Below are 27,408 nucleotides of genomic sequence, written 5' to 3' on the forward strand. Positions count from 1 at the left end.
TCTTGCCCGTTCTCTCTCTCTAGCCGCAGCCCCGGTGCCGCCATGCCGAACATCGTGCTATTCAGCGGCAGCTCCCACCATGACTTGTCCCAGCGGGTGGCGGACCGCCTCGGCCTGGAGCTGGGCAAGGTGGTCACCAAGAAGTTCAGCAACCAGGAGACCAGGTGCGTGCGTAGGGCAGGCAGCGGCGTTACCTGCGCTCGCCACCCGCCGGCGTCACGGGCGCGCCCCGGCCACACCCCCGCGGCCGGTGGTCTGCCGCTCTCCGCTCTCCGCCCCGGGCCGGCAGGTCCTGCTGCTGCAAGAGCCGCGCGTAGCTCTTGCGCCGTACAAACACAGGAGTAGCCCCTGCTAGGTGAGGGTGCGCCCGTAGGGGTACGGCGTGGTCAGATATGCCCTACCCGGGCGCCCACCACCGGTTCTTGGTTGGCCCTCCCTCCGGCTGTTGGCAGAAATGGCCTGCGCAGCACAAGCGCCGCGCCGGAGCGGTCCCGGCTCACCTGGACTGACCCATCTCGGGAGCGCTCCCTTCGGCAGCGCCAGCGCTGGAGGGGAGGTGGCACGGCACCTGACAGAATCGTAGAAACGTGCAGGTTGGAAAAGACCCTCGGGGTCACCAAGTCCAACCGATAACCCTACTCTACAAGGTTCACCCCCAAACTGCATCCCCAAGCAACCAAGTGAAGAGCATCCTCCGGTGGGGTGAGGATGGTGCTTGTAACAGGCTGCCCATCTACAACGTGGTGCTCAATCTGCTGTGCACAGATAGCTAATTAAATGATTGCTTGATTTTATGGATTAGAGTATGTTGCACAGGTTCTGTATGTGAGTGGATGTAAGAAGAGGATGGTGCTGATGGATTCAATACTTGAAAAAAATCCTGGGTCAAATCACACTTAAGGAACTGTTGTGGCTTGTCTTTATTTTGCATAAGTAGCCAATTGTGTGTATGATGGACTAATTACAGTTCCTATATGACTCCCCTCCTGAGTCCAAGGCTTTTGCTGGGCCAAACTGGGCCTTGGTTTACTACTGCAAGTTCAGGAATGTTAAGTTCCTGGTCAGCCAAATGCAGAAGTGACTCTAGAAACACTGCAAAATATCCTGTGTGAAACTATGTGGACAGTTTGCTCACCTTGACTCTCAGAGAATGTGCTTGCCAGTGCTTTTTCTACCAGTATGTACTCTCTTCAGTAGTCTCTTATCTTAGCTTTCTGACCTATGTATTTTATTCACTCACTTTTGATGAACAGTTTTAAATTGAAGCAACAGTTGTATGTTCATCCCATGAAGCTGGTAAGAGTATGCAACTACTTTTCTGTATAGATGTATGAGACTAGACTGCCAGCTGATTCTGAAACACAAGATCCCAACTTTCAAGTAGCTGGCTAGTCTCTGAGTCTGTTTTATGTTTATTTTCAGTTTTTCTTGTCCTGAATTTCTGGAACATGCGTGTTTTCATTGCTTCCTTTGAAAGATTAACGTGGGGTATTCAGAAATTGGTCTCTCAAAGCTTGTCCTTCTGTCTGTTTTTACATTCTCAGTTTCATTGCTCTTGTTCCTAGTTATGCTCACTGGCATTACTATAAACCGTTTCCCATTGGTGTTTATGCAATGTGATGTTTGCACACTCTAACTCTTCTATTCATTCCTGATTAAATGAAGGTTTAAATCTTCTTTCAAGTCTTTCCAGCCCCATACTCACTTGATTTCTCTTTGATCTCTCTTCTGCATGATAAAAATTGGTGTATTTGATTGCATGACTTCTTTGCTAACTTATGTCTAATACTTTCAAATGTTTGTTCTCCAGAGACAGTTATCTTTAGTTCTGCTGGTTTGCTACATTTTAAGCACATAACATAGAAATCTATCCCCAAAGTTTGCATAGTCATTATATGAGGTAGGCTAATTAAATTCTAGGTTTCAGGATACCATAATATCTAGTCTTACCATTCCACCTATTTTTGCAGGTGTGCAGTGTTGGCCTCTGCCATTAAACAAGTAGGCAGTGGTGGCTGCAGTGTTTTGCTGGTTTGGCTAATCTAGTACTGCCAGTTTATTTTCTCAGGCAAGTAGGGATGCAGTGTGGTATAGATATGAGGAATATATCTAATCTAAACATTATTTCTGGTTGCTTCTGTTGCAACACTGAGGCTCACATTGTCTTTTTTCTTTGTGTCCTTCTCTTGCCTTTTTTTTCCCTGAACTTAAAATGTCTTCACACTTTAAAACACATTGCAGTGTTTGGGGTTGACTTTTTCCTCCCTCCCCCACGCCCCGCCAGATTCATATTTCTGAGATCTTTGCACTGTTCTTAGAAACTTATTTCAGGATGTTGGCCTTCCAGTTTTGTAGGCTGATGTTCTTAAAAGCAAAACCAAACTGGACCAAACCCCCAACCAATTGGCAATAATAATAATAAAATGATTCTTCAGTTGTGTACTTGAAGTTAAAGTACAGCTAAAGTTGATGTTTGTGCTGCAGTGGTCCTTTCCTGAGGCATCTGGATGTTCAGTCTGTGTAGCAAAGTTTCTTCATGTGTACAAGCAAAAATGTATTGTTTCCAAGATAATGATCATCCAGCACAGATGATTTTCTCTCTTACTTTTGTGGCATTTTAATATTTATAAACAAGTGTCTTGGCATTACAAAATACATCTGCAGTATTGCAGCATACTAGAACCTGACAGTTAAAATGCCCCAAGAACATTAAGCCTTCCCAATGACACTTAGGCAAACCCCTGTGCAAACAGATAAGCCTGCGCCTGAGGGTCAACAAACTCTTCTTGCTTTGCCAGATCTGTTAAGTTAGCAAGTTGCAGAAAAAAATCAGCTTTTCTTAAAAACTATTTTGCTGTTTCTGCTGCATTCCCTTAAATATAAATGTAAATTACGTGTACATTGATAAATGTGTGCAGTGCCAGGTTTAAGTCCTTGTTGAAGGATTTGAGAGCTACAGTTAGTCTGGCTTGCAGCATAGAGTGGAAGGCGGAGTCACTGAATGTTTTGCATTATGTTTGCCGTTCCAAAAGGCTTTAGGACTCCACCCCAATCCATAGGAAATGCAAACGGGTTCGAGGAACTAAAGCTGTACCCCGAGGTTAGCCAGGGACAGTACCCCCACTGACAAGCACATTGACACAGTTCCAGAAGACTTAAAATAAGGAAGGCTTCTCTCTAATTTATAGCAAGAATAGTATGTGTAGCAATAGGCTAGTTCTCTTCTGATTTAGGCATTCAGTATTCCTGCAGGTCTGTAACTGAGACATGTCATATCTCTGCTAGGGCAGGTGAAGAAAATTGCTGGTGGACTCAACCACTATACCATTATTTTTCTCCTTTCATCGAAACTGCGTAGTATTTATTGTGTATTTATGGTTGAGTCAGCTGATAAAATGATCATTGAATGTACATCACATCTTAAATAAATATTTTCTTACATGATAAGGTGTATTTGCTTCTCTGAAGACTGTTTATTTTAGCTCTGACCTTGAATTACTTGTTATCCACAGAGTGGAGAAACTGGAGTTATAGACAGCATCCTCTTACACACATCTGTCCTAGTGGAAGAAGATAGTGCTTCCACCCATTCCTGTGAACTTCCATGCTTCTTCCTTTCAGATTCACTGGGTGAAGCGAATCTTCTAGCACATCTTCTCCAGAGATCCATTAGGGACATTCTGGGATGTGAAGTCTCTTCACACTGCCAGCTGCTGAGCAAGTGATTCACAGCTGGGGTGTTTGTGCTTTCTGTGTGGCAGTGGAGGCAGCCATTTCCCTTGCTCTCTGCTCACTTATGCTACAGTGGGCAAGGGGAGGCTGGAGAAAGGTTTTACCAGCTTGGTTGAATAAGATAAATTTTTTTTTTCATATTGCATATTGAGGATGTTTTCTTTATGTAGGGAATTGAAGGTGCAGTGATTGTGGCCATTTATCACACTGTTCATTGCTCTGAAGCTGAAAAGCCCCCAGAATGCTTCAGAGCTTTTGGCTTGAGACTTTCACTTTGACCTTGCTGTATGCTGTATGCTTTTCTTTGAGCAAATGCTGAGTGTTTGTTATTTAAAAACAAAAATCAAGCTGTGTGCATAATGGCTGATGATCACATACTTCTTTAACTGCAGAGTTTAGCCTTTGAAGACTCTGCATGTACTCAAGCTTTTAGATTCTGTTTCCAAATTTTTGAGGGTTCCTTTCAGATTGTACATGGCTTACCCAGAGGTGCTCAAGTGAAGGTACTTTCTTGTGATGGCAGGCTGTGTGCCAGAGTGGAGGGTTAGAACACACCTCTTGTGTTGCTCCCCATACCAGTGCCCACCATGAGGATGGGGCAACTGTCAATGAAGATCCAGTTGGGGGTTGGTGTTGGAGGTGTTAATTAAAGTGTAAGAGCAGTTCAGAGGAGACCATGGGTGTCAGGAGATAGGGGATAGCTCTGCACTTAAAACCATCTCTGGCTATTTTATTGTTGCTTTGGGCTTTCCTGGTACCTGCTTCTTACAGCAGCTGAAATATTTGCCCAGTAAGTTGGAGGCCCTGTGTTAAAGAACTTTACTCTGCAAAATGTGTTCCCAAAAGTAAGAGGTCAAACACAGCCCTCTGCTGAATGCTTTCCAGTGGCTGCATTTCAATACATTACAAATTCGGCATGCGGATTTTTTTTAATCACTTTTGAGATATTGATTCCTTTTGTACACTTTACATTCTGGCCTCTTCTCTGGTTATTAAAAGTGACTGCAGTACACATCTACTTTATTGGCACCTAATTTTTTATTGGCACCTAGATTGCTTGAGAAATCTTACTTCTTGTAAGCATGGCTAATCTCTTGTAATTGTTTGTAAAGCTACATAGAGCCCTTTTAATTGTATGATTTGAACAGGACCCTAGTTACAGATTTACATCATTTAACATTGTGGTCTGGTTCTGTATGCTTATTCCCTTGCTTCCCCACAACTGTTCTTGGGGCTTTTTTTCCAGTTAGGACATAGAAATTTGAAATGCCTATCATGGCAAGTTCTGTTGTGAGTGTTCTTAAACCCGGCTCAGAAGGAACTCAACCTGCTGTTTCTCTTGATTTTGAAATGTTTGTAATGTTTTGAGCCTTGTCCTTAATCCATGATAATTAGCCTATCCAAGTTCCTACTTACTAAAGTGGACTCTCAAATCAGCCTTTGCAGGATGAAGGCAGATACCAACACCCAAACTTGTTTTTTTATTGTGTACATCTTTCCCAGTTAGAGGCTTGTGCTTGTGGATTCTAAACAACTGTCTCAAAGTTAATTACTTTTCTAAGTTATTAGTTTCTATTATTTTTACTTTAAAACACAGTTGTGTGCTGTCACAGCAATTACTGTACAGGTTCTGTTGACTCTTCTTGAATGAGAAGTTTATTTAAACGGTTATGAAATAGTTGAATTTGATTAAATTGCATAAAACAAACAGAGCTTGTAATCCTGAGGCAAGAGCTTGTTCTTATGTCCTTCCCCTGTGTCCTCTGTGAAACTGTTTAAATAACTCTCCAAACAGTTAATTAGGTCATTATATAGATGGTTTCAGTGGAGTATTGTAGTGATGTTAACTGTCTCAAAGTTTGACTGCTGTTAGCTTAGTGTTCTCTGAGACATTTGAGGCACAATATTTCAGATGTCTGATGCTATAGTTTGTAGTCTCTTATTGTTTGTAGCAGAATGTGGATTAAAAAAAGGTGGCCTCCAAAACACACAAGCAAAAGACCCTGCCAAGATCCCCACCCAAAAGAAAACCCAAACAGAAATCCCAACAAAAAAACCACAAAACCAAACCGACAAAACACACACCAAGAACCCCAAACAAACAAAAACCCAAACAAAGCCTACAGCTGCAAACCAACAAAACACACACTGGGAACCCCAAAGCCTACAGCTGCAAACCAACAAAACACACACTGGGAACCCCAAACAAAGCCTACAGCTGCAAACCAACAAAACACACACCAAAACCCCAAACAAAACCTACAGCTGCAAACCAACAAAACACCAAGAACCCCAAACAAAGCCTACAGCTGCAAACCAACAAAACACACACCAGGAACCCCAAATAAACAAACCCCACTACTGCAAACCAGCAACACAACCAAAAAGTAACCCCCCCCTCCAAAGCACCCCAACCCCTCCCATGTGGTTAGTAGAGGTTGCAACACAATGACTAGTTACCTTCTCCAAGCCATACAGTAAAAGATAAAACAGGCAGCTGTGTGACTGCTTGAGTCTGTGCATTATCTCCCAATAGCAGTCTTTGAGAAGGTAAACAGTGAGAGATACTGATCTGTTGCACAGCCGTCTCCAGTTGCCTGGGAGAAGATCTTTGTGCAAAAATCCCATTGTGCTGTTCTCTGGCACTTTTAGCTGTGTTCCTCCTGAGTGCTATGCAAGTATTCACTTAAGCTTGAGTTATTTTAGTTAACATCACTTCAGTGTCCACTGGAAAAGGTATTTTTCTGTGTAGGTGTGCACACATTGACATTTGTGTGACACACAAGAAGCATGTCATTCTGGCCTGAAAAGCATAACCAACATTATTTCAAATGCACCAAAAGAAAGTAGCAGCTTCTCAGTTGATGAAAAAGTTATTGCTAGTCCAAGGTCATTGAAAAAGACAGTGTTTAATGGCAATGCAAGCAGCATCACTTCTGGTCCATTGCGTTAGCCAAATCTGTATCTATCTCAAAGTGTGCTCCGTGGCCTCCTGAAACCTGTTTCTTAGTGCTGTGCTTAGAAATTACTGGGTTTTGAAGGAGCAAAACAACTCCAAGTGTTCTTTGTGTATATAATGAATATTAAGATCATCTGTTTCTGTCACTCAGGAAATTTTGGTGGAAATTTTTCCTGTTTCATAATATGCCTATGAAACTAGCAGTTACTTCTCCCCCCTCCCCCCCAAGTACTGAATCTTATTCTGCCTTTCTTTGTTGCTCCCAGTAACAGTCTCTCCTGAAGGCTGACAATGTTTTCTTCATAGCCTTTTTCTACTTCCTTTTTTCCCCCTTTCCTCCTGTGCAATGGCTTCTAGGTTAATTTCCAGAGCTGGAATGTAACTTCACACTTTTGGGTTGAAAGAGGTTCCACAGAGCTTTTGCTTGTTGTGGTGGTCCTCATTCCAAAGGCGTAGTATGTGACAACATCTGTTGTCAAGCAGATCTGTGTAAGTGCCAAGTCAAGTGGCAGCTGCAATTTTCCAAAGCCCTCCTAATAACAGCCATGACTCAGTAACAGTGATTGAGATTGTGTCCATAAGCTAGTGGGCAGGTATTTTACTCGGAGCTGTGTTTGTGTATTCAGAAGCAATGATGGGTTTCTCTATTTTGTTTTGTTTATTCTTGGAAGTGGAACTCTGATATTCCAATACCAGAACTGGTTTTGGTAGGGCTTCTAATTAAGTTTGACCAGTTCTATTATGAAATATGTGTAGTGTCTTGCTGGATTTTACTCAATTGGACCAAAAATGGAAAACAAATTAGGAACCCACTTTGATCAGACGTTTTCTCTGAACAGCCTTATTTTGCTGACAGGGAAGTTCCTCCCCTGGGACAATGTGAGACCATTTCCTCTTGTTCTATCACTTGATACTAGGGAGAGGAGACTTTTATGTACAGAGCAGTAAGGTCTGCCCTGAACTTCCTCCTTTCCTAAGAGTAAGTAATCCCAGTTCCCTCAACTGCTCCTCATAAGACTTGTTCTCCAGGCCCTTCACAAACTTTGTTGCCCTTCTCCAGACACAGTCTACCAACTCAATGCCTTTGTTGTACTGAGGGCCCCAAAACTGATCATATAATTTGAGGTGCAGCCTCACCAGTGCTGAGTACAGGGGCATGACCACTTCCCTGCTCCTGCTGGCCATGCTGTTGCTGATACAGGCCAAGATGCTTAGCCTTCATATCAACCTGATCACAGTGCTGGCTCATGTTCAGCCAGCTGTCAACCAGCACCCCCAGTGGTGTCCGCTGGTCAACCTTCCAGCCACTCTTCCCCAAGCCTGTAGAGTTGCATGAAGTTGTTGTGATTTAATAGCAGGACCTGACACTTGGTCTTGTTAAATCTCATCCAACTGACCTCAGTTGTTGTGATTTAATAGCAGGACCTGACACTTGGTCTTGTTAAACCTCATCCAACTGACCTCAGCCCATTGATCCAGCCTGTCCAGACCCCTCTGCATCTGTGGAAGAATAAACCAACTCTTAGATACTGTCTTAAGAAACCAAAGTATGCAAGCACAGTAAGAGTAAACAGAACAACTGACTGTAACATGAAAGTTGTTGAGGCAATGTGAACTGTTGACGAGCAGCTCTCCTCTCTTTTCTCTAAGATGTTATTTTTGAAAGGTATGCTTTACTTGGAGATCAGGGTGTAAATTTTAACCAGAATTCTGGGGGGGGGGGGGGGAGGATTGTGATGTAACTGCATACTTCTCTTGTGAGAAACTACTGTGTTTTAGAAATTTAGTAACATCTTAGTTATAGAGAACTAATTGTCCTTTTTTAGGAGGAATTTTGTTGCAGGTACTATTCGATGCTCCAAAGTTGGCTCTGGTTTTTCTGTACTTATCTAGGTTATTCTTTAAATGATCATCTCCTTGGGGTTGGCAAGGACACAGAACATACAGGCTACACCAAAAAAAAGTAGTATCAAACTTAATAACAATGTGAGCTGCATCAGTACTAGTGCCATAATTATGTGCTGGTTGGTGTTGACCTTACAAAGACCATATTTAGACTGAAGTAAATTTTAGACTGGCTTATATTGAAATAGATTTTTGTATCAAGGGGACAGTTATCCAAATTGCTTTAAAAAAAGTGATATTCCTACTCTTAATGGGCATAAACCTATCAAAGTTAAACAAAACCTTTTTTCTACTCTTTACTAATGCTTTTCCAGTAATCCAAGTGTTTAAATGGTCACCTCTTGCTCTTTCAGTGTAGAGATTGGTGAAAGTGTGAGAGGGGAAGATGTGTATATCATCCAGAGTGGCTGTGGAGAAATAAATGACAACTTAATGGAGCTGCTCATCATGATCAATGCTTGCAAGATTGCATCATCCTCCAGAGTGACTGCTGTAATTCCATGTTTTCCATATGCCAGGCAAGACAAGAAAGACAAGGTAGGTAAGAACTGTGTAGTCTCATAAGGCTTTTTTGTTGTTGTTGTTTCAGTGTATTCTCATGAAATTTTTAGAGATGAGATATATTTTCACAAACATTTTAGGAGTTCTGAAAGATTTGCTGGTTTTATCTCTTTATTTGGTAAAATGTACAACTATATCCTCTCTGGCTGAATGAAGGAGAAGAATGAATTATTTTGGGGGTTTGTGACATGCCTTCAGTTTGAAAAAATAGGTCCATCCTGTATGTGTCATATGCTGCAGAGTACTCTTGCTAGCAAGCCTCACCTTATGTGACTATTTTCCCTGCTTTTTCTAGCTGCCCTTTTTAAAACATCAATACATGAAGAAAGTACACCCTTTAAAATCGTTTAATTGCATGGAATTAAATCCTAAGTTTTCTGACTATTATGTAGGTGGTTAAAACAGAGACCCAAGTGGAAGGAAGTGATTAAATCAGCAATGCATAACAATAATTAATAAAAGCATTATTTTATGCTGCAATGCAGACAAAAACCAAATTATATCTGTAGTAATTATTTTTATTGATGCAGGCATCCCTGTGACTTTGGGCATCAGGAAACCATCCTGAAAGCCTTTTGTTATTCTTTACATTATTTTATATAGACCATAACGGGGCTGCAAAGTAGCACAGGAGCTAAAAATAATAGCAGATATCACAAAAGGTATAATGCTCAGTGTGTGATGTCTGATAACAAAGCTAAATACAGACAAGATTGTCTTAGTTTAAAGAGCAGACATAAATAATTTCACTCCCAAAGGAAGGAAAATGAAGATGCTTTTGCTGAATTGGAGAGAAATACAGAAATTGTGTTCAAAATATACAGGAAAATACAGAATACATGCAACCTTAACATCTAATACATATATACAGGATACATGACAAACTCCAAATGCCTTCCCCCAACCAGACTAAACCACAGATCCCACTTGCTCCTTTTCTCCCTCCCTCATGGTCTCCCTGGCCAAAGCAGGCTATAATTGTGCAGAAGACAATTAGTCAGGCTCTGAAGGTCATAAACAGGCCTACTCCCCCATGTTTCCAGACAAAGACTCCCTCCAGAGAGCTAAAGGGAGGAAGGAAAAGAGAATGAGTTGGCCTTTCTGCTAGCTTATAAAGAGATAGCAGAACTATGGCATTGAGTAACAGTTACCATTTTCCAGGGTCCACCTCCTGGACCTTTCTGGACGTCCTAGAGGACTCAACTTTATCAAACCATGATAAAGATATTTTCTAGTATACTAGTTTTTAAAGTTCAGGCTCTGTAACACCATGCTAACATTATCAAGACCCACTTGTTACTGTTCCAAAAAGAGAGTTAGGTAGTAGCTCCCTGTTCTTTGCCTACATCATCTGGAACTTAATTTTTGCTGTGTTTTGCATTGAATAACATGCTCTTTTGATCAGGAGAGCTGAAACACTTATTTTAATCAAAAGAGCTTCAAAGGGAACTGATAAACATTTTGTAGAAAGAGAAGGAAAGCATCTGTTCTGATTTCCAAGACTGCACCAGAAGATTCTGCTGGACCATCCTTTAAATTCTGGGAAAAGGATGAACATGTCCTAAATTTCCTATGTACCTAGGTTATGTCTTGTCAAAAATAGCCAAAATGCCTGTAGCAGGCTTTCTAGAGGTACTTAAAACACCTAGTGTGGTGGCCCAGTGTGCCATTTTGTCACTTGAAAATGCCATCCAAAGATGGATAGCCTAGGAGAGTGATTTTGCTTAAGAGATTTTAAGCATTGTTCTAGACTGTTCTCTGGGTGTCACTGAGTTCTCCTGCAATTCTAGGCAAGCCATTTCTCTTTTTATCTCCTTTTCCTCCCCCCCTTCTGTTTTGCAACTGAGAAAATGTTTGCAATATTTGGAAATTAACCTTGGTAGTTGACCTCCATGTTGCAAAGTAAGCTATAATATAACTGTCAACATTGGGCAGCTTATTGACAGGGAGATCTTTCCTGGTGTTGCATTGCATCATATCAGTTAGTCTTTGACCCGTGTTGAGTGCACCAGTTTTGTATGCTGCCTGAAGTGTCAGTAGAGTGCCAGCCAGCCATTTCCCTCCTATGGTTATACACAGGTTTTCTTCTTTGTGGTGAGAGATTGTTGTAGTTTGCTTGACTATGAAGCAGTATAATCTTCACTAGCTAGATGCTGTTTTCTGATTTGAATTTAAGTTGGCTTTAATCCATAAAGAACTGAATAGGTTTAGTCCTCGCTGCTTGAAATAACCCTATATTCTTTATGCCTCTGTTGTAGTTACAATGATTGAGGATAATGAAAATGCTCTTGATTTATTTAAGGAAAAGGCCTTGCAGTAAAAAAAAACCCAAAACAACAAAACATTGTGAACAAGGCCTCTGTAATCAATTCTGGAAGCTTTAGCATTAAACCTGGACTAACCTTAAATGAGAAGCAGAGTTGTTTAAAAAAATAATAAAAAAGCTCGCTGAAAATCAAAGCTGCTAAACTAATTCAGACCCAATCAAGCACGATCAACTAGAATACATCTCATACACAAGTTAGCCAATAGAAAATTAGCCCAGGTGTATCTGTACTTTGGCCATGGTTGCATTTATGCATCCTCTAATTAGGCTAGCCTTTCAAGCCATTGGCAGGATGTGTTTATATAGGATGCTGCAGAGATGTCTTTGAGATAAGTTAGAAGTAGAGTGCCAGGTAAGTTTGGTACCCTACAGCTCACATACCTTTGTTTTTTTGATTTGTAGAAGGGGTCCGTGGAGCGTTGGGTAGGTATACTTTCCTGTTTTTTCCCCCATCTAACACTATTGCATTTCCATTAACGTGGCCTTAAAGGGTGAAACTTACCGGGTTATGCTATGTATAACTGGCAACGTTTTCAGTTTCACTTCTTGATTTCAGTTGTGTTTCACCTAGGCCATGACAGTAATCCTGGGGATTAATTCGCTGCTAGAAAATTCCTGGATTCTGGTTAAAACTGTCTGGACATTCCAGATAATGGTTGTCAACTTCTGAAGCCTCGAAGCATATCCCAGCCTTTAAATGACAAATTCAGTTCATGAGTGAACATTCAGTATCCACACGCTTCACAACCGGCTTTCTTGGAAGTGAAAGTTCCAGTTATATATCTTGGGGTATTCTTGGATTATTTGGGGTGGGGTTTTTGGGGTTTTTGGTCAATTTTTTTTGCCAGTATGCATGTGATGTATTTTGAGCAAGACAATAAGGTGCTTAAAAGACAACAGAGCTTTAATCTTTGATGGACAACTGTTTACTTCCAGCTGTCTCCTTTGCGTAGTTTCTCTCGTGAGGTGGTTTATAGTAGCTTTGTGGATTCCCTTCTGCCCTTGGTAATTTTAACAACTGTGAATAAATCTGTGATGCATCACAAAAGAAGAAATTCTTTCTGTAACTTACAATAACTAAGTGGGGATCTTGCTTAGGAGCTAAAATCGCAGTGGTTGGCTTACAATTCAGTTTCTGCATAGAATGTTGCATTTCACACTAATTCTGATACTAATCTGAAATTGTGTCAAAGAATACTGTGAATCTTTGGGTTCTTGCCTTTCTGATCAGAAGCAAACCTTACAAATGCCAATACAAAGAAACTTGTCATCCAAGTTTCTGAATAGTAGGTTGTCCAAAGTTCCCATGAATATAATTCCTTTGATTTAAAAGTAATCTTCACTTTGGATCATGCTGTAGCACAAAACTTCCTTACTACGCAAGCAATCAAGCCTTAAATCCTTTTAAACGTGCCATGTGCTTTCTTTTTACCCACAATTTTGTGTGAAGGAAACTCAGATAGCTGCAAACTTCATTTGTCTTAATCTTCTATTAGCCCATTCTTGAGAAACAGGTATTGGTGTGTGGCTATTCTTCCTGTCAAGACTCTGTCCACCAACACGTAGGCAATCAGATGTGTGCATGTCTGCTAAAATGAGTTACCTAGTGGTAAAACCTTCCAGTTCTTCCTTCTGGGAAGGCAGCCTGAAGGGCCAGCACTTCAGAGAAGTACCCAATGGTAATGTATACATTAGTATTTGATGCAGAAAAGTTTGGGGATCTTTTTAGTGATGGTGATACTCGTGATATTAGTGTGTGAGACAAGCTAAGTGGCATTCATGTTGAACAGAAATGGAAAAGGATGAAAGAAAAATTCAGTGTGCTAGGTGGAGTGGAAATGGCACACCACATTCTGGAATGTAATTTGCCTTTAGCAGCTAGCCTAAACTAGTTATTTGTTTCTACCAGAGCCTTACGTGGCTGCTGTGGGTTCAGACAAGTCCTGTGTGCAGTGCAAGGAAAGTGGTGGAAGTGTATAGCCATGGAAAAAGGATGGAACAAGCAGTAGACCCAACCTCTTGTTTTCAGCATCACCTATTAGTCCAGCTTAGCCCAAGATCTTTGCAAAGAGCTGATAAGAGAACACTGTGGTAGAGTCAAAAGAGTAGAAACCAAATTTGTTTCACTAGGTATTGTCAGAGATTTGTGAATATTTTGTGAATATTCCAGCTTAAAAACGTCAGTTTGTAATGGTAAGATGAGCTGAAGTGACCAGGAGTTCAAGTGGCATGAACCAAAGGTTTACTACTACTAATACAAACATCAAGAAGCATTGGCTGACTTGGACCTTACAGAACTGAGCTTAAATGAGGAGCAGCATAGTTCTCAGTAAATGGACAATCATCTGTGCTGAAGCACTAATGATACCAAACTCTTAAAGAAGCTCTATGTGTCTGAATGGCAGAGGCCTAGGGCAGTGCTGGCTGTTGCATGTATTTTGTGTTCACACAGACCAAAGGTGGTGAGTGTTCTGTGAACACACAACCAAAAGGAGTGCTTTTCAAAGTGAAGAATTTCTGTAATGATGATGAACTTGATTTAGCCATAAGAAAGATAGCTCAGTTGCGTTTCTGGAAGTTTGTTGTCCATCTGCAGGTTCAAGCAGAGAAATGCTGAGTTTCCAACTAAATCAGCAATAGTCCTGTGGAGAGTATGGGCTTCTTGATACAGCATAGACATAAAAGCAGCCAGTTTGAATTGACAGTGGTTCCATTTATTTTAGGTTATGCCTTGAACATCAGTGGAAAGAGAGCAGAGATACTTCATAATTGTGTATGGGGTGGTGGGGTGAGGGTGCTCCTGGGAGTCTACATGAGACTTCTTGTTTGATAAAGAGATATGGCAGGAGAGAATGCAGTGCCAGCAGAAAACAGTCTGAAAGAGAGGTGGAGCATCTGAATTGCAGTTCATGCCAATGCTCTTGCCAGCTACAGCCCTTATGTAAAGATTGGTGAAAAGCAAACAGGAGGGTTTGATTAGTGATTCTGTTACAGAAAAAGCTATCTGGGGCCACACAGCCTTTTTTTTTTTTTTTTTTAGTTTAAAATCTGAAAAGTGTTTGGAGCCACTGAAAATCCCCAGCCAGTGAGCTATCCTCCAGGCATGATTTCCTATCTTTTTGTGGTGGTGTTTGTTCTGCTTCTTTGCCACTTAACAAAACCAAAACAAAACCCCACAAACAAAAACCCCATCACAAAACAAACTAAAAATCTCTTGCATTAACCTGGCTAATTAGATTCCCCCACCCCCACCCCCCACCCCCCTTTCTTTTGTTCTTTCTACTTTTGAATTGTTTTTAATCCCTCCTATCTCTTTAGGGACTTCTAGACTTCTAATTGTATCCAACAATTAAGCCTGAATTAGCTCAATAAATAAATAGGAGAGCATGGATCTGTTACAAGTTTTACTGTAACATGAAGAAACACTTGATACTGACTTTGTTTTAAAGCAGTGTTTTCAAAAGCTGAGTTTGTTCTGCCTTCAGGCTTTGTTCATCTAGAAGAGGATAGTTGCTTGAGAGTTGGATGTTAATGTAGGGTAGTGGCTTAGGGAAGTAGGGATTTTTCTTTCTGCTATAGAAAAGCTAGATGCAAGTTTTAAATAAGACTGAAAAGTGACACCCCTAGTTTTGTCTACTTGTTAGACTAATTACTACAAAGCATTCTTAGGTAGATTGTGTGAGCTGATTTAGATATTCCTCAATGTTTTGCAGTTTCAAAATCCCAGTAGCAAGATTAGCTACTGACAGGCTGCTTTGGCTAAAGCTCCGAGTCTCTTCATATCAGGATTCCAAATATTTTAGAGGGAAAAAAGTAAATCACCAGAAGTAGCTAATTTTCTGACTCCTTGGATCCAGTTGAAATCTTTTAAATATTTAAACATTTGTGCTTATTCCTCAGAGTCGTGCTCCAATCTCTGCAAAACTTGTTGCCAACATGCTGTCAGTTGCAGGGGCTGACCACATCATCACCATGGACCTGCATGCTTCTCAGATCCAGGTAACCATGAGTTCTTGCTGACTGTGGGCAGGGGCTCTGCTGAGTTAATGTGAAAGGCTAATAATAATAATTCTGTGTTCTCATTGTTTTGAAAGGCTATCAATGGAAGTGTAATTCTCAGAGTTAAGAGAAAGTCTTGCTGCCCATTTCTTCTAATCAACTTCCTTTATTGAAAGAGACCATCCTTAATTCTATGGGGTGACTTTGCAAGCTCTTTGAATGCTTGTCTTAAGTGGAATTTGCAACATGTAGTGTTAACAGCTCCCAGAACATAAAAAATACTTATTTGGGGCCAGTTCTCTTAACCTTTGCCTGGTCAGAGATTATGATTCTCTGAAATACTATCTACAGAATGGCCTGGATCAGAAGGGACCTCCAGAGGCCATCTAGTCCAACCCCCCCTGCAGTAAGCAGAACATCAGGTTGCACAGAGCCCCTCAAGCCTGACCTTGAATATCTCCAAGGATGGGGCTTCAACCACCTCCTGGGCAACCTGTTCCAGTGTTCCACTAAATAGAGTTATTTCCCTAAACAGTTCTGTTGTTACAGCCAAGGGGACAATATTCTCTTATAGAAGCAGAGATAGAGGCTTGTAATTCATAGCTGGCTAATCACTAAACTTTCCTGGGACACAGGGCAGACATCACTTGTTACTCTCATGTGTACCTCTTTTTTCTAGAAGATATCCTTTTCAACTTGTAGGACTCTGGTGAATCAGAATTTCCTCTTCTGCTAGGTGACCATCATGCAAATAAAAAGCAGTTTCATTTTTAACCTAGCACAGATTTCTTGTTGTTACAGCTTGCATAAAAAGAAATATTGCATTTCTGCTGTTCAGGTTATATTAACTTGAATCTTCCAACTGCTGAGCAGTTGAAATTTATGGCGAGTATTACTGGATTTTTGTGAGAGCTTTTCAAAAACATGGATTCACTTGGCTGCCTAAAGGTGGTGATACTTTTCTGATGTTTTGTACTTGGACCATCTGTCACCATACCACAAGGGCTTAATTCGCTTTGCCTGCTTAATAGCAGCACAAATGTCACAGTCATGGATGACTTGTGTGATAGCATCCATGGAAATGTCTATGGATCTGTCACGAGCCCACTGGTATGTTGCATCTCTGCCTTGATGTCCTGATGAATCATGAGCCCACCGAGCTAAGAATATCTCACCTCGGTGTTTCCAGTCGAGATCAAGTTCAGAGTCCTTGTCTACTTGAGAAACTCTTGCAGCTAGATCTGCCTGGTGGTTGTGCTGCTGTTCCTCAGTAGCTTTGCTCTTAGGAATGTGAGCATCAATGTGTCTCACTTTCACTGGAATTCTCTCGATTCGATCAGCAATGTCTTGCCACAGGTCGGCTGCCCAGATGGGTTTTCCTTTCCTCTGCCAGCCATTCTTCTTCCAGTTCTTTAGCCAACCCCATAGAGCATTGGCTACCATCCATGAGTCGGTGTAGAGATAAAGCTTTGGCCATCTCTCACGTTCAGCTACGTCGAGAGCTAGCTGGACAGCTTTTACCTCTGCAAACTGACTGGATTCTCCTTCTCCATCCTTCGCCTCTGCAACTCGGCGTGTTGGACTCCACACGGCAGACTTCCACCTTCGCTTGTTCCCGACGAGACAACAGGAACCGTCTGTGAACAAAGCATATTTCTTTTCATCATCAGAAAGGTCATTGTAAGGAGGAGCTTCCTCAGCACGAGTTACTCTCTCCTCTGGAGGTTTAGCACAGTTGGTATCTTCAGGCCAACTTGAGATCACCTCCACCAGACCAGGTCTTTCAAGATTTCCCATTCGAGCTCTCTGTGTTATCAGGGCCATCCACTTAGACCAGGTGGAATCTGTGGCATGATGTGGTGTGGAACCTTTGCCTTTGAACATCCAATTCAAAACTGGCAATCTGGGAGCTAAGAGAAGTTGTGATTCAGTTCCAATCACTTCTGAAGCTGCTTTCACTCCTTCATAGGCAGCTAGAATCTCTTTCTCTGTTGGAGTGTAATTAGCCTCTGAACCTCTGTAACCTCGACTCCAGAAACCAAGAGGTCGTCCACGTGTCTCACCTGGAGCTTTTTGCCACAAGCACCAGGTTGGACCATTGTCACCTGCAGCCGTGTACAAAATGTTCTTAATGTCTGGACCATCTCGCACAGGTCCCAGACCCACTGCTTGTACCACTTCTTGCTTTATCTGGTCAAAGGCTGCTTGTTGTTCAGGTCCCCAGTGGAAACTGTTCCTCTTCCGAGTCACATCATACAGAGGTTTCACAATCTGACTGTATCCAGGAATGTGTAGTCTCCAAAATCCCACTATCCCCAAGAAACGTAGAGTTTCTTGCTTGTTCGTGGGATTTGCCATGGTAGAGACTCTATTTACCACATCCACTGGAATGTGTCGGCGTCCATCCTGCCACTGCACTCCCAGAAACTGGATCTCTGTGGTAGGACCCTTCACCTTGTCTCTCTTGATGGCAAAACCTGCATTCAGAAGAATGTCCATGATTTTGTTGCCTTTCTCAAAGACTTCCTCAGCAGTTTTACCCCAGACGATGATATCATCGATGAACTGGATGTGTTCTGGAGCACCACCTTCCTCCAGAGCATCATGGATCACTGCATGACAGATGCTGGAGCTGTGGATCCAGCCCATTGGCAGTCTGTTGAAAGTGTACTGGATTCCTCTCCAGGTGAAAGCAAACTGAGGCCTGCATTCCTCTGCTATGGGAATAGAGAAGAATGCATTAGCAATGTCTATGGTAGCATACCATTTGGCCTCTTTGGATTCCAGCTCATGCTGGAGTTCCATCATGTCTGGTACTGCTGCACTCATAGGCGGAGTTACTTCATTCAGGGCTCGGTAGTCCACTGTCAGACGCCAGTCTCCATTCGGCTTTCGCACAGGCCACACTGGACTGTTGAAAGGTGAATGAGTTTTGCTGATGACTTTCTGACTCTCCAGCTGACGAATCAGATTCTGAATGGGCAACAAAGAGTCACGGTTGGTTCTGTATTGTCTGTGATGCACAGTCTGAGAAGCAACCGGCAATTTAATGTCCTGAATCTTGTGTTGTCCCACAACTGCAGATTCATCAGAAAGTTCAGGTCTAGCAGACAGCTTCAGTTTTTGTCCATCAATTTCTACAGAAGCTACTCCAAAAGCCCATTTGTAACCTTTAGGGTCCTTGAAACGCCCTTCTCTCAGAAAATCAATTCCCAAAATGCAAGGTGCATCAGGTCCGGTCACAACTGTATGCTTCTTCCACTGCTTACCAGTTAAACTTATATTAACCTCTACCTTACTTAACTCTTGAGATCCACCAGTGACTCCCAGAATAGTTATGGACTCCGATCCCTGATAATTTGATGGCAATATGGTGCACTGAGCTCCTGTGTCAACCAAGGCCCTGTACTTCTGAAAGTGTGAAGTGCCAGGCCACTGGATGTACACATCCCAATAGATTCTGTTATCTCCATTATCCCTCTCCTCCCCCTGGCGGGAGGCAGGGCACCCCTAATTATGGGGAACATTTCCACAGGTGCAACGAGCACACTGTGCAGTGTTAGAACCGGAGTCACTGTTGGAGCTGTCGTTGTCCTGGGGAACTGTGGAAGTAACAGCTACCCTTCTGGTATTGCTACCCTGGGTTCTGCCACTTTGCAGTTCCCTCAGTCTCCTGAAAAGATTAGAAGTTGATTGACCATCCCACCTGTTCATGTTCTCACCAAACTGATCACGTAGAGTTATCCAAATGGTCCTACGTGATTGCCTTGGTGGTCTGTTTTGGTTTGGCCTGTTTTGGAATGACCTCCTTGGAGGATGTCTATTCCTCACAGCTGAAACCTGCACCCACCTGGAGGAAGAATTGGAATCATCTCTTTGTGCCAATTGGCATATGGAATCTTTGATTTCATCCTTCAGCTCTCTCTATATAGAGCCCACAGCAGACACACAATAATTATCAGCAACAGCAGGATTACACCTGTCAAATAAATCACCTTAAGATCCCAGCCAGCACTTAAAGTTACTCTTTGACCTCCTGAAGTGTTAAACTCCCTTATCTCGATCGGCAAAGTGGAAGACGTTCTATTGCCGTAATTAGTGAGCCGAAAAAAACCCAAACAGTGTTTATACAACAGCTGGATCCTATGCATAAACCACAAATAGATTTTACGCATTAAATATTTACCTATCTGGTCTAACATCAACCCGATGCAGTACCGGTAGACCAACATGCCACAGACCGAGAAGAATAAACGTTCTAAAACCCAGAGCACCTTCATTTTGTTTCTCCGGCTGAGACAAGCAATAAATCAACTTAATTACTTAATTGCCCGGCCCCACGTTGGTGAGCCAATAAAAAAAGAGTGTGTGGTGGTTTGAAAGGAAAGGCTCTGCTTTCCCTCCCCCACTGAGAAAGAGACCACGGCTAAACCCAGTCGGAGAAATGAGAGTATATTTTACAAGGAAACAGATTCTATGTAACACAACAAATACAGGTATTTTACAGTATATACAGGAATATACAGCCAATGAACTCAACCAGAAACCAGACCCCCCACAGAGGGGGCTTCCCCCTGTGCCCCCTTCAACCCCCTACCTCCCTTCTCCCCCAAAAGAGGTAGAAGAAGAGACGAGGACAGTTAACAGGGCAGGAAAGGAATAAAGGCCTTGCACAGGAGTTAGTATCTTATCTTAGTTGGCCAGAATCCCAGAAGCAGATCCAGCCGAAAGGGACAGCGAAGGAAGGAAGACTGAGAGAAAGTTCCCAACTCCCCTGGGTCCAATCTCTCCTCCCACAATCCTACCAATGAAATTCGTTTAGAAAACCAAAATATTTTACAAACATTTAGCCAGTGTGCCCCTTCCTTAAAGGCACAGCGTCAAACGGCCACATGTTTATATAGTTTGAAAACAACATTGCTTTATTTCACTACTCTTGGGTGGGATTTTAAAATTTGTCTAACTTCTGCTGTATTTAATAGCATTTTAGAAGGCAGAATTAGGTCAGTGTAAAATACTCATTAAAGTTCTACCATACATGAAAAGCAAGGCCTTGTTTATTCCCTGTGTCTTCATGCCAGGTAAGACATATATTCATGAAACTCTTTCTCTTTTGGACTAGGGTTTCTTTGACATTCCAGTAGATAACCTCTATGCAGAACCTGCAGTGCTGCAGTGGATTAAAGAGAACATTATGGAGTGGAGAAACTGTATCATAGTCTCGCCTGATGCAGGTGGTGCAAAAAGGTACTATACAAGCTGAAAACATTAGTTTTCCCTGTAGTTTGTGATTAATGAACTAGTCTGTTGGGGTGTTTTTACCTCTATGAATTGTGCAAGATACAGGGTACATCACTGATGAATCCAACTGCATTGTAAAAACAGAACAACTAGTTATTCCAGTGTTGTTCATGAATGAAAACAGCCAAGAGCTTTCTACACTCTAAAGAAAATCTTTTTGTTTCTCCCTGGATATGGCCTCATTAGCTGAATCCCTCTGCAGGAGGGAAGAGATTTTTCCTGCTGCTTGCTTCTATAGTCCAATTGCTGCACCTCTTCCTGCTTCGCTCTGGAATTGCCTAAGTTTCCTTCCTCTGTCAAAGCATATGGCCTATCCCCACTGTACCTGCTGGCATTTAGGTAAGAGCTTGCTTCAGTCCTGTTTCTATGTTGTTTTTTTTCTTTTTTCTTTACATTATTGCATTTCAGCTATGAACTTGATGCTCAACTTGGGGTTAGTGTGAAAAAGCATGCCATTGAGGCAAAAATCTTCACAGATTTTATTGCTCATGCTGCTACTGCTGCTACGTAACTGAATATGAACAAGGCAAATGAAATCAGAATCCAGTAGTCTCACAGGAACTTAAATATTTATGCTGTAGTATAAGGGGAAATGTTAAAGACCATCATGATTTGCTTTTAATTGAAGTCCTTGGGTCTGTTTTGAGTGTTCCTGTTGTAATAATAGGGAAATAGAGCTGATTTGAACTCCATAGTTGTTCCTTTTTAGATTAACCACGTTAAAGATGTTAAGGATATCAATAATAGAAAGTAATCTAAACTTCAGATGACTCAGTCAGTTCAATTTCTTTGATCATTCCTACCTGGATAGTGCTGTTTTCACAGCTGCTTTGTTTGTGGGAGGGTTGGTTTGTTTGTTTGGGTGGTGGTTTTCTTACCAAAGTACCACCTGTGTTTAGAGTGTGTCAGAAGACAGCATTTTTCCCTACCAAATATTTGTATATGATCATTAAGAGTTTGGTTTTTGAGGGTCACATTCACTGTGTATAGGAGTCTATCTTTGGTACAGTTCTGCTGTAATACAAGCAAGCAGTCACTGGTGAAGTTGTTGCTTCCAATAATTTCACAGATTCCCCTTCACCTCCAGTAATGTGACGTAAAGCAAATGCTTTAGCCCTTTCCATTTAAGGCATGTAGACCTTCAGAATACTACTTTGGTTATTGAAAAGCAAGTAGAACCTGAAGAAAGTTTGTCTTCAAATGTAAATAAATTTTTTCAATGTTCCCACACTCATTTCAAATAACCTGAATTCCTTTTTTGTTTCATAACATTTGGGTGTTTTTTCCTCAGCTTATTAAATGTTGTGAGTGTTAAAAGGCATGGAAATTCTATAGCTCTTAATACCTCTGAGGTAACGAGACTTGCAATGCAATTAGAGTATTGTTCATAAGAAGTGCCAAAACATTTGGCTTTTTTGTTTATCACACAGATGTTGAAATGCAGTAAGAAAAAGTTTTCATATTTAAATGGTAAAGAAGGAAAACTATTAACTTTAATAACCCTGTTGTTAACCTTCTAAATTATTTATAAAAAGACAGGCTACAAGGTTGTAGTGGCATCTAAAAAGCACGGCATTGTGTATTCCTGGGTCTGCTTATCTACTGGCTCTGGAATATTAAAAGAAAAGCTGGGAAAAAAAGCATTCAGAGCTCTGTAATAAGCCAGGTTTGTTACTGGAGGTTTGTCTGGCCACCAGAGGTCACCCTGAATGGTTTTGCAAGATCTCGGTAAAGCAGCTGTACTGCTAAGGGAATCACTAATGAAAAGAGCTACTTGATTACTAGTCAAGTACTGCTACAAGAATTATTAATCTATTAACTTGTTTGTGTTTTTTTCCCTTTGGTCTGGTTTCACATTCCTGCAATGATATTTTCAGTTAGGAAGTTAAAGTGCATGCTGCTTCATTGAGGTTACCTGTGCTTTCAGTTATCTAGAGTGACCAAGTAGTGCAGCAGCTTGGGGAAAGCTTGTGAATAGCTGAAATGCTTTCAAAGTTAGGCACTGAGTGACAGAAAATCAAAGGGAATTGAATAAAAAATAGAAGAAATCTCTTACTGGAGCATCACTCAAGATTCTAGTTGTATTTACTAGCAGTGAATTTATATTGTGTCTAACCTGCTCATTGCTTGCAAAAATCTGTGCTGTGGTAATTTGGAAACCAGAGACATATAAAACCTGTGGTTTATGACAAATGTGTGGCTCCGTTCTTTCTTGTGAAAGCATTCTCTAAACGTGGTACATTTCTTCTTTTAATTTAGGGTCACTTCAATTGCTGACAGACTGAACGTGGAATTTGCTCTCATTCATAAGGAAAGAAAGAAGGCAAATGAAGTGGACAGAATGGTTTTGGTTGGTGATGTGAAAGACAGAGTAGCAATTCTTGTTGATGATATGGCTGACACATGTGGCACAATATGTCATGCAGCAGACAAGTAAGTATTGCTGTGAGCTGGCCTGCTGCCTCACTGTACTGTTACCTGCAGGTAGCTGACAGAGTTGCTGTTCCTTGAGTGCTTATAACCCAACCTGACCTCTGTAGCATGAAGTCACTCTGATCCTTGAGTCTTTAGGTCACAGTCCTGTGATCAAGCTGTGTCCTTCTTTAGAATGGGGAACTGAGAAAATATTTACAGAAATGTACTATCTGTATTTAGAAAGGACAGAATAAATGTGACTTGGAAGGGCCATCTAGTGCATTTTCCAGTTTCAGCACAGAAATAACAGAAAGAAAATCATTCTCTTCATAAACCTTGGAGCCTTTTCACTCTCCTTAAGCAATCTTTCACAAAGCTGTACTAGATTTAACACTGAACACTGGAGAAAATACTTCCAATGTGTGTTTAATCTTTACTGTACATCTTCAGTATAAAACTACTTGTCCTCTTCATCTGGGGACACAAGAATGAGTTTTCCTGTCTTTTGCCTGGAAGTTAGCTGAAAAGTGATCTCATTCTCCTCTAGACTATAACTTCAGTTTGTCCAGTTTTTCCATATGGTATCTAGACTTACTCTCTGTTGGTGATGCCTTCTGGATTCTTTCTAGTTGGTCCATTTCTTGAAGTGAAGTGTGTAAATGTAGACCTACGGTCTTCACTGAGGCCCTAATAGTGCAAAGTAAAAAGGATTACTTCATGTTTTTCCAGCTGAATCTATGCTGGTATGTTACAGGGCAGTAGTACAGTTGTTTCCACAGAACTTGGCATTATTGACTGCTCTAAACTTTGGTAATGATTGTAGCCTTTAAAAAAATTGCAGATTTCTGAAATGATTCATTCTTTGTATTGCTGCACCTTCAAAACTCAGTATGTATGGCAGTAATTCTAGCTTCAAAACTGTCTTGACATATTGGAGAAATGGACTGAAATGTATTAAAAACAAATGTGAAGTATTACAGCAGAGCAATATGGAAGTGCTTCTGTGCCTCCACTCATATCCAAATATGTGCTACCAAATTTAGCTGGGAAGATGAAGGCTTGCACTTTCATCTTGGCCAGAGTCCTCAGCCTTCAAATATTCTATTCGAAGGTCTTGTATTTTGATATTGTTTACAGCACAGCCCACCCCCTATGACTGCAAATAATGCACACTGGAAGTGGGAAGGAACTACTGAGGAGCAAGTCATGGGAATACTTTAAATAGATGTTGCTGAACATTTACTGTAGTATTGGATGGGTTGGAGTGGAAAGGAAAGGATGCAATCCTTTCTAAAGCTAGTATGTCTCTATTGACAGCATTTTGAGTTTGTATTTGTGTCTAACACTTTTGTACCCACAGAATGTCATAGTTTTGCATCCAAAACAAGTCCATGTGGTACTTCCTGCCTGACTCTATTTGAATCATAGAATTGTTCAGATTGGAAAAGACCTTTTAAGATTCAAGTCCAACTGTTAACACTGCCAAATCACCATGGATCCATGTCCCTGTGCATTACATCTGCTTTTACAAATTGTAAAACCATCACAAACCTTTGCTTCAGTGATGCTGCCTTATGTTCTTGGCATGAAGTAGTTCTTTTCATTAATGCCAAATCTAGGTGAGATGTACTTTGTGCCTAATTAGACTTGCTTACTGAAGTATCACTCTTCAGGGCCTCAGTTTTTAAGACTACTAAAGCAGCTGGAACATAGCTGAGTGTGTGGAAGCAGAGGCCAGTCCAAACCTAATTTAGAGATTCTGACTCATTCACAAGGTGTTCTACTTTATTTTCCCCTTGTGGCATCATTTCATGGTGTACTTGGATCAGCAGCATATCTTCCCATAACCCTGCAACAAGCTAGGCTTTTAATCAGTAACCTTTCTTCCTCTAACTCTTTCCAAGCGGACTTGTTTAAGCAGCAGATTTGAATAAAGGTGGACACAGTCTCAGGCTGCGCCAGGGGAGGTTCAGGCTAGATGTTAGGAAAAAGTTCTATACAGAAAGAGTGATTGCCCATTGGAATGGGCTGCCTGGAGGTGGTGGAGTCGCCATCACTGGAGGTTTTCAGGAGAAGACTTGATGGGGTGCTTGGTGCCGTGGGTTAGTTGTTTGGGTGGTGTTGGATTGGTTGATGGGTTGGACGCGATGATCTTGAAGGTCTCTTCCAACCTGGTTTATTCTATGTATTCTAATAATGGAGGTGCAATAAATCTGTCAGTGTTGCCATCCAGCCTACTGCATTTGTCCCTGATTAAGACAGAAAATTTGTGCTGGAATTCAATTACCTTGTGTTGATATGGTTAAAAGTACAGCATTTTAGCTTTGTATCACTGCTACCGATAAGAACTTTTAGATAATGAGCAGGTTTGGGTTTGTTGTTGTGGGGGTATTTTTGTGATGTTTTTTTTTTTTTTGTGTGTATGTGTGTGGTTTTGGTTTGGTTTTGGGTTTTTTTGGTGAGACTTATTTGTATAACCTGAAAAAAATTAAATCCTCTGAATTACTTTGTAGATGCTTGTGTCTTGCTGTGGCTTTTAGGAAGAATTTGTGTGTAAAATGTACTTTTAAAGACTTGTGTCTGACTTCATGTATAGCCCCGTATGTCAACCTGCATCACAGGCTACTTTTCCTTTGTGTTCCACAGGTTAATATCTGCTGGAGCTACCAAAGTTTATGCCATTCTTACTCATGGCATTTTCTCTGGCCCTGCTATTTCTCGGATTAATAATGCATCATTTGAGGCTGTTGTGGTAACCAATACAATCCCCCAAGAAGAGAAAATGAAGCACTGCCCAAAAATTCAGGTAAAGCAGTGGTTTGGTTTTTTTTTGGTCATCTGTTTAAATTCTAGATTTGTATTTTTAGTGTTCACTGAGGCTGGAATTTGTGCCTTAAGAGGGCAGTAAGATTCTAAAATACTTTGTTTGCAGAACATCTTGCTAAAACATGGCATAGAACTGTTTTAAGGAGAATCAGGTAGTGCAATAGGGTATTTCAGAATAAACACTATTTGCAACAGGATAGATTGTCTAACTGAAAGAGTGGTAGATATGAAATTGCCTGCTTTTTGGGGGGGTTGGCCTTTTTATCAATATTAATTGTACAATAGTTATGTTATCATGAATACCACAGGAAACAATCATAGAATCAATAAGGTTGGAAAAGACCTCAGAGATCATCAAGTCCAACCTATCACCCAACACCTCCTGACTAACTAAACCATGGCTCCAAGTGCCATGTCCAATCCCTTTTTGAACACCTCCAGGGACGGTGACTCCACCACCTCCCTGGGCAGCCCATTCCAATGGCAAATTACTCTTTCTGGGAAGAACTTTCTCCTCACCTCCAGCCTAAACTCCCTATACTTCCTTAAAACTGATATTTGTGTCAAGTGGACACTGCCATCTGATGGCTATAATAGGGTTTTTTTTTGATAACAAGCCCTGTGCCAGCAATCTTCAGCAGTATGCCTGTGCAGCAATCCTGTTCTGTGCTTTATGCCATATTTGAGTTTGTATTTTGTATTAATGCAGTCATTATGTATGTTAAGCACCTAATGCTTTAATGTTGTTTTACTTCCTAAAAGAGAGGAGGGCACTACAGTAAACTGAAGATGTGTTCATATGTGTATAAACTGCATAGCTTATTGTTCTTAGCATCTCAAAATTTATCTTCTTGATTTTTCTTTTGTTTGTTTGCTTTCTCTTTCAGTTCATTGACATTTCCATGATCCTGGCTGAGGCAATTCGAAGAACACACAACGGTGAATCTGTGTCTTACCTGTTCAGTCATGTCCCTTTGTAACAGCAGGAGATTGTTGCATCTTTGCAAAGGTCCCTTCAGCTGGCACTGTTTCTAACAATGCATCTCAACCACCAGAAATTAGTATCCTTGTACAATTCCAGAGCTAGTAGATTTAATTATTGTATTTGTCTTGTAATTACCATCTCTTCTTTGTAAATGGGCAATAAATCTCCATCTTGCAGAAACTCCGAATTCCCTTGAGAGTCTGTAAGCCTTGTTGCGTAGGTTCTCTTTTATGTGGCTGCCCTCACTGTGTGCTAAACTGCTGCTTCAGATCCATTTTTCTATACAGAACTAGAAACTGTTCAAAGAACTTAATGGGATGTATGCATGTAAGATCATTTTCTCTGTTAAGCTAAATGCTTCAGGCTGGGGTATCTTTTATCTATTCATACATCTGGCAA

General features: G+C 41.2%; 1 protein-coding gene across 2 annotated transcripts; it reads left to right on the plus strand.

Annotated features, from left to right (window-relative positions):
• PRPS2 (phosphoribosyl pyrophosphate synthetase 2) lies at positions 1 to 27,408 on the plus strand. Of its 2 annotated transcripts, XM_054163758.1 has the most exons (8): positions 1 to 164; positions 8,950 to 9,133; positions 11,886 to 11,906; positions 15,384 to 15,482; positions 20,605 to 20,729; positions 23,043 to 23,216; positions 25,845 to 26,004; positions 26,912 to 27,408. In XM_054163758.1, the coding sequence occupies exons 1-8, from the start codon at positions 43 to 45 to the stop codon at positions 27,002 to 27,004; spliced, it is 978 nt and encodes a 325-aa protein (XP_054019733.1). In that variant the 5' UTR covers positions 1 to 42; the 3' UTR covers positions 27,005 to 27,408. The 2 variants fall into 2 exon arrangements, with proteins under 2 accessions (XP_054019733.1, XP_054019734.1); XM_054163759.1 differs by lacking the exon at positions 11,886 to 11,906.

Source organism: Dryobates pubescens, chromosome 8 (genome assembly GCF_014839835.1).
Source record: "Dryobates pubescens isolate bDryPub1 chromosome 8, bDryPub1.pri, whole genome shotgun sequence".
NCBI classification, from domain to species: Eukaryota; Metazoa; Chordata; class Aves; order Piciformes; family Picidae; genus Dryobates; species Dryobates pubescens.

Excerpts from the sequence above, each read along its gene's own strand:
- PRPS2 (XM_054163758.1), top strand. The coding sequence starts at position 43 with ATGCCGAACATCGTGCTATTCAGCGGCAGCTCCCACCATGACTTGTCC. Across the intron at positions 165-8,949 it reads TTCAGCAACCAGGAGACCAG|TGTAGAGATTGGTGAAAGTG; the intron begins GTGCGTGCGTAG and ends TTGCTCTTTCAG. Across the intron at positions 23,217-25,844 it reads ATATGTCATGCAGCAGACAA|GTTAATATCTGCTGGAGCTA; the intron begins GTAAGTATTGCT and ends TGTGTTCCACAG.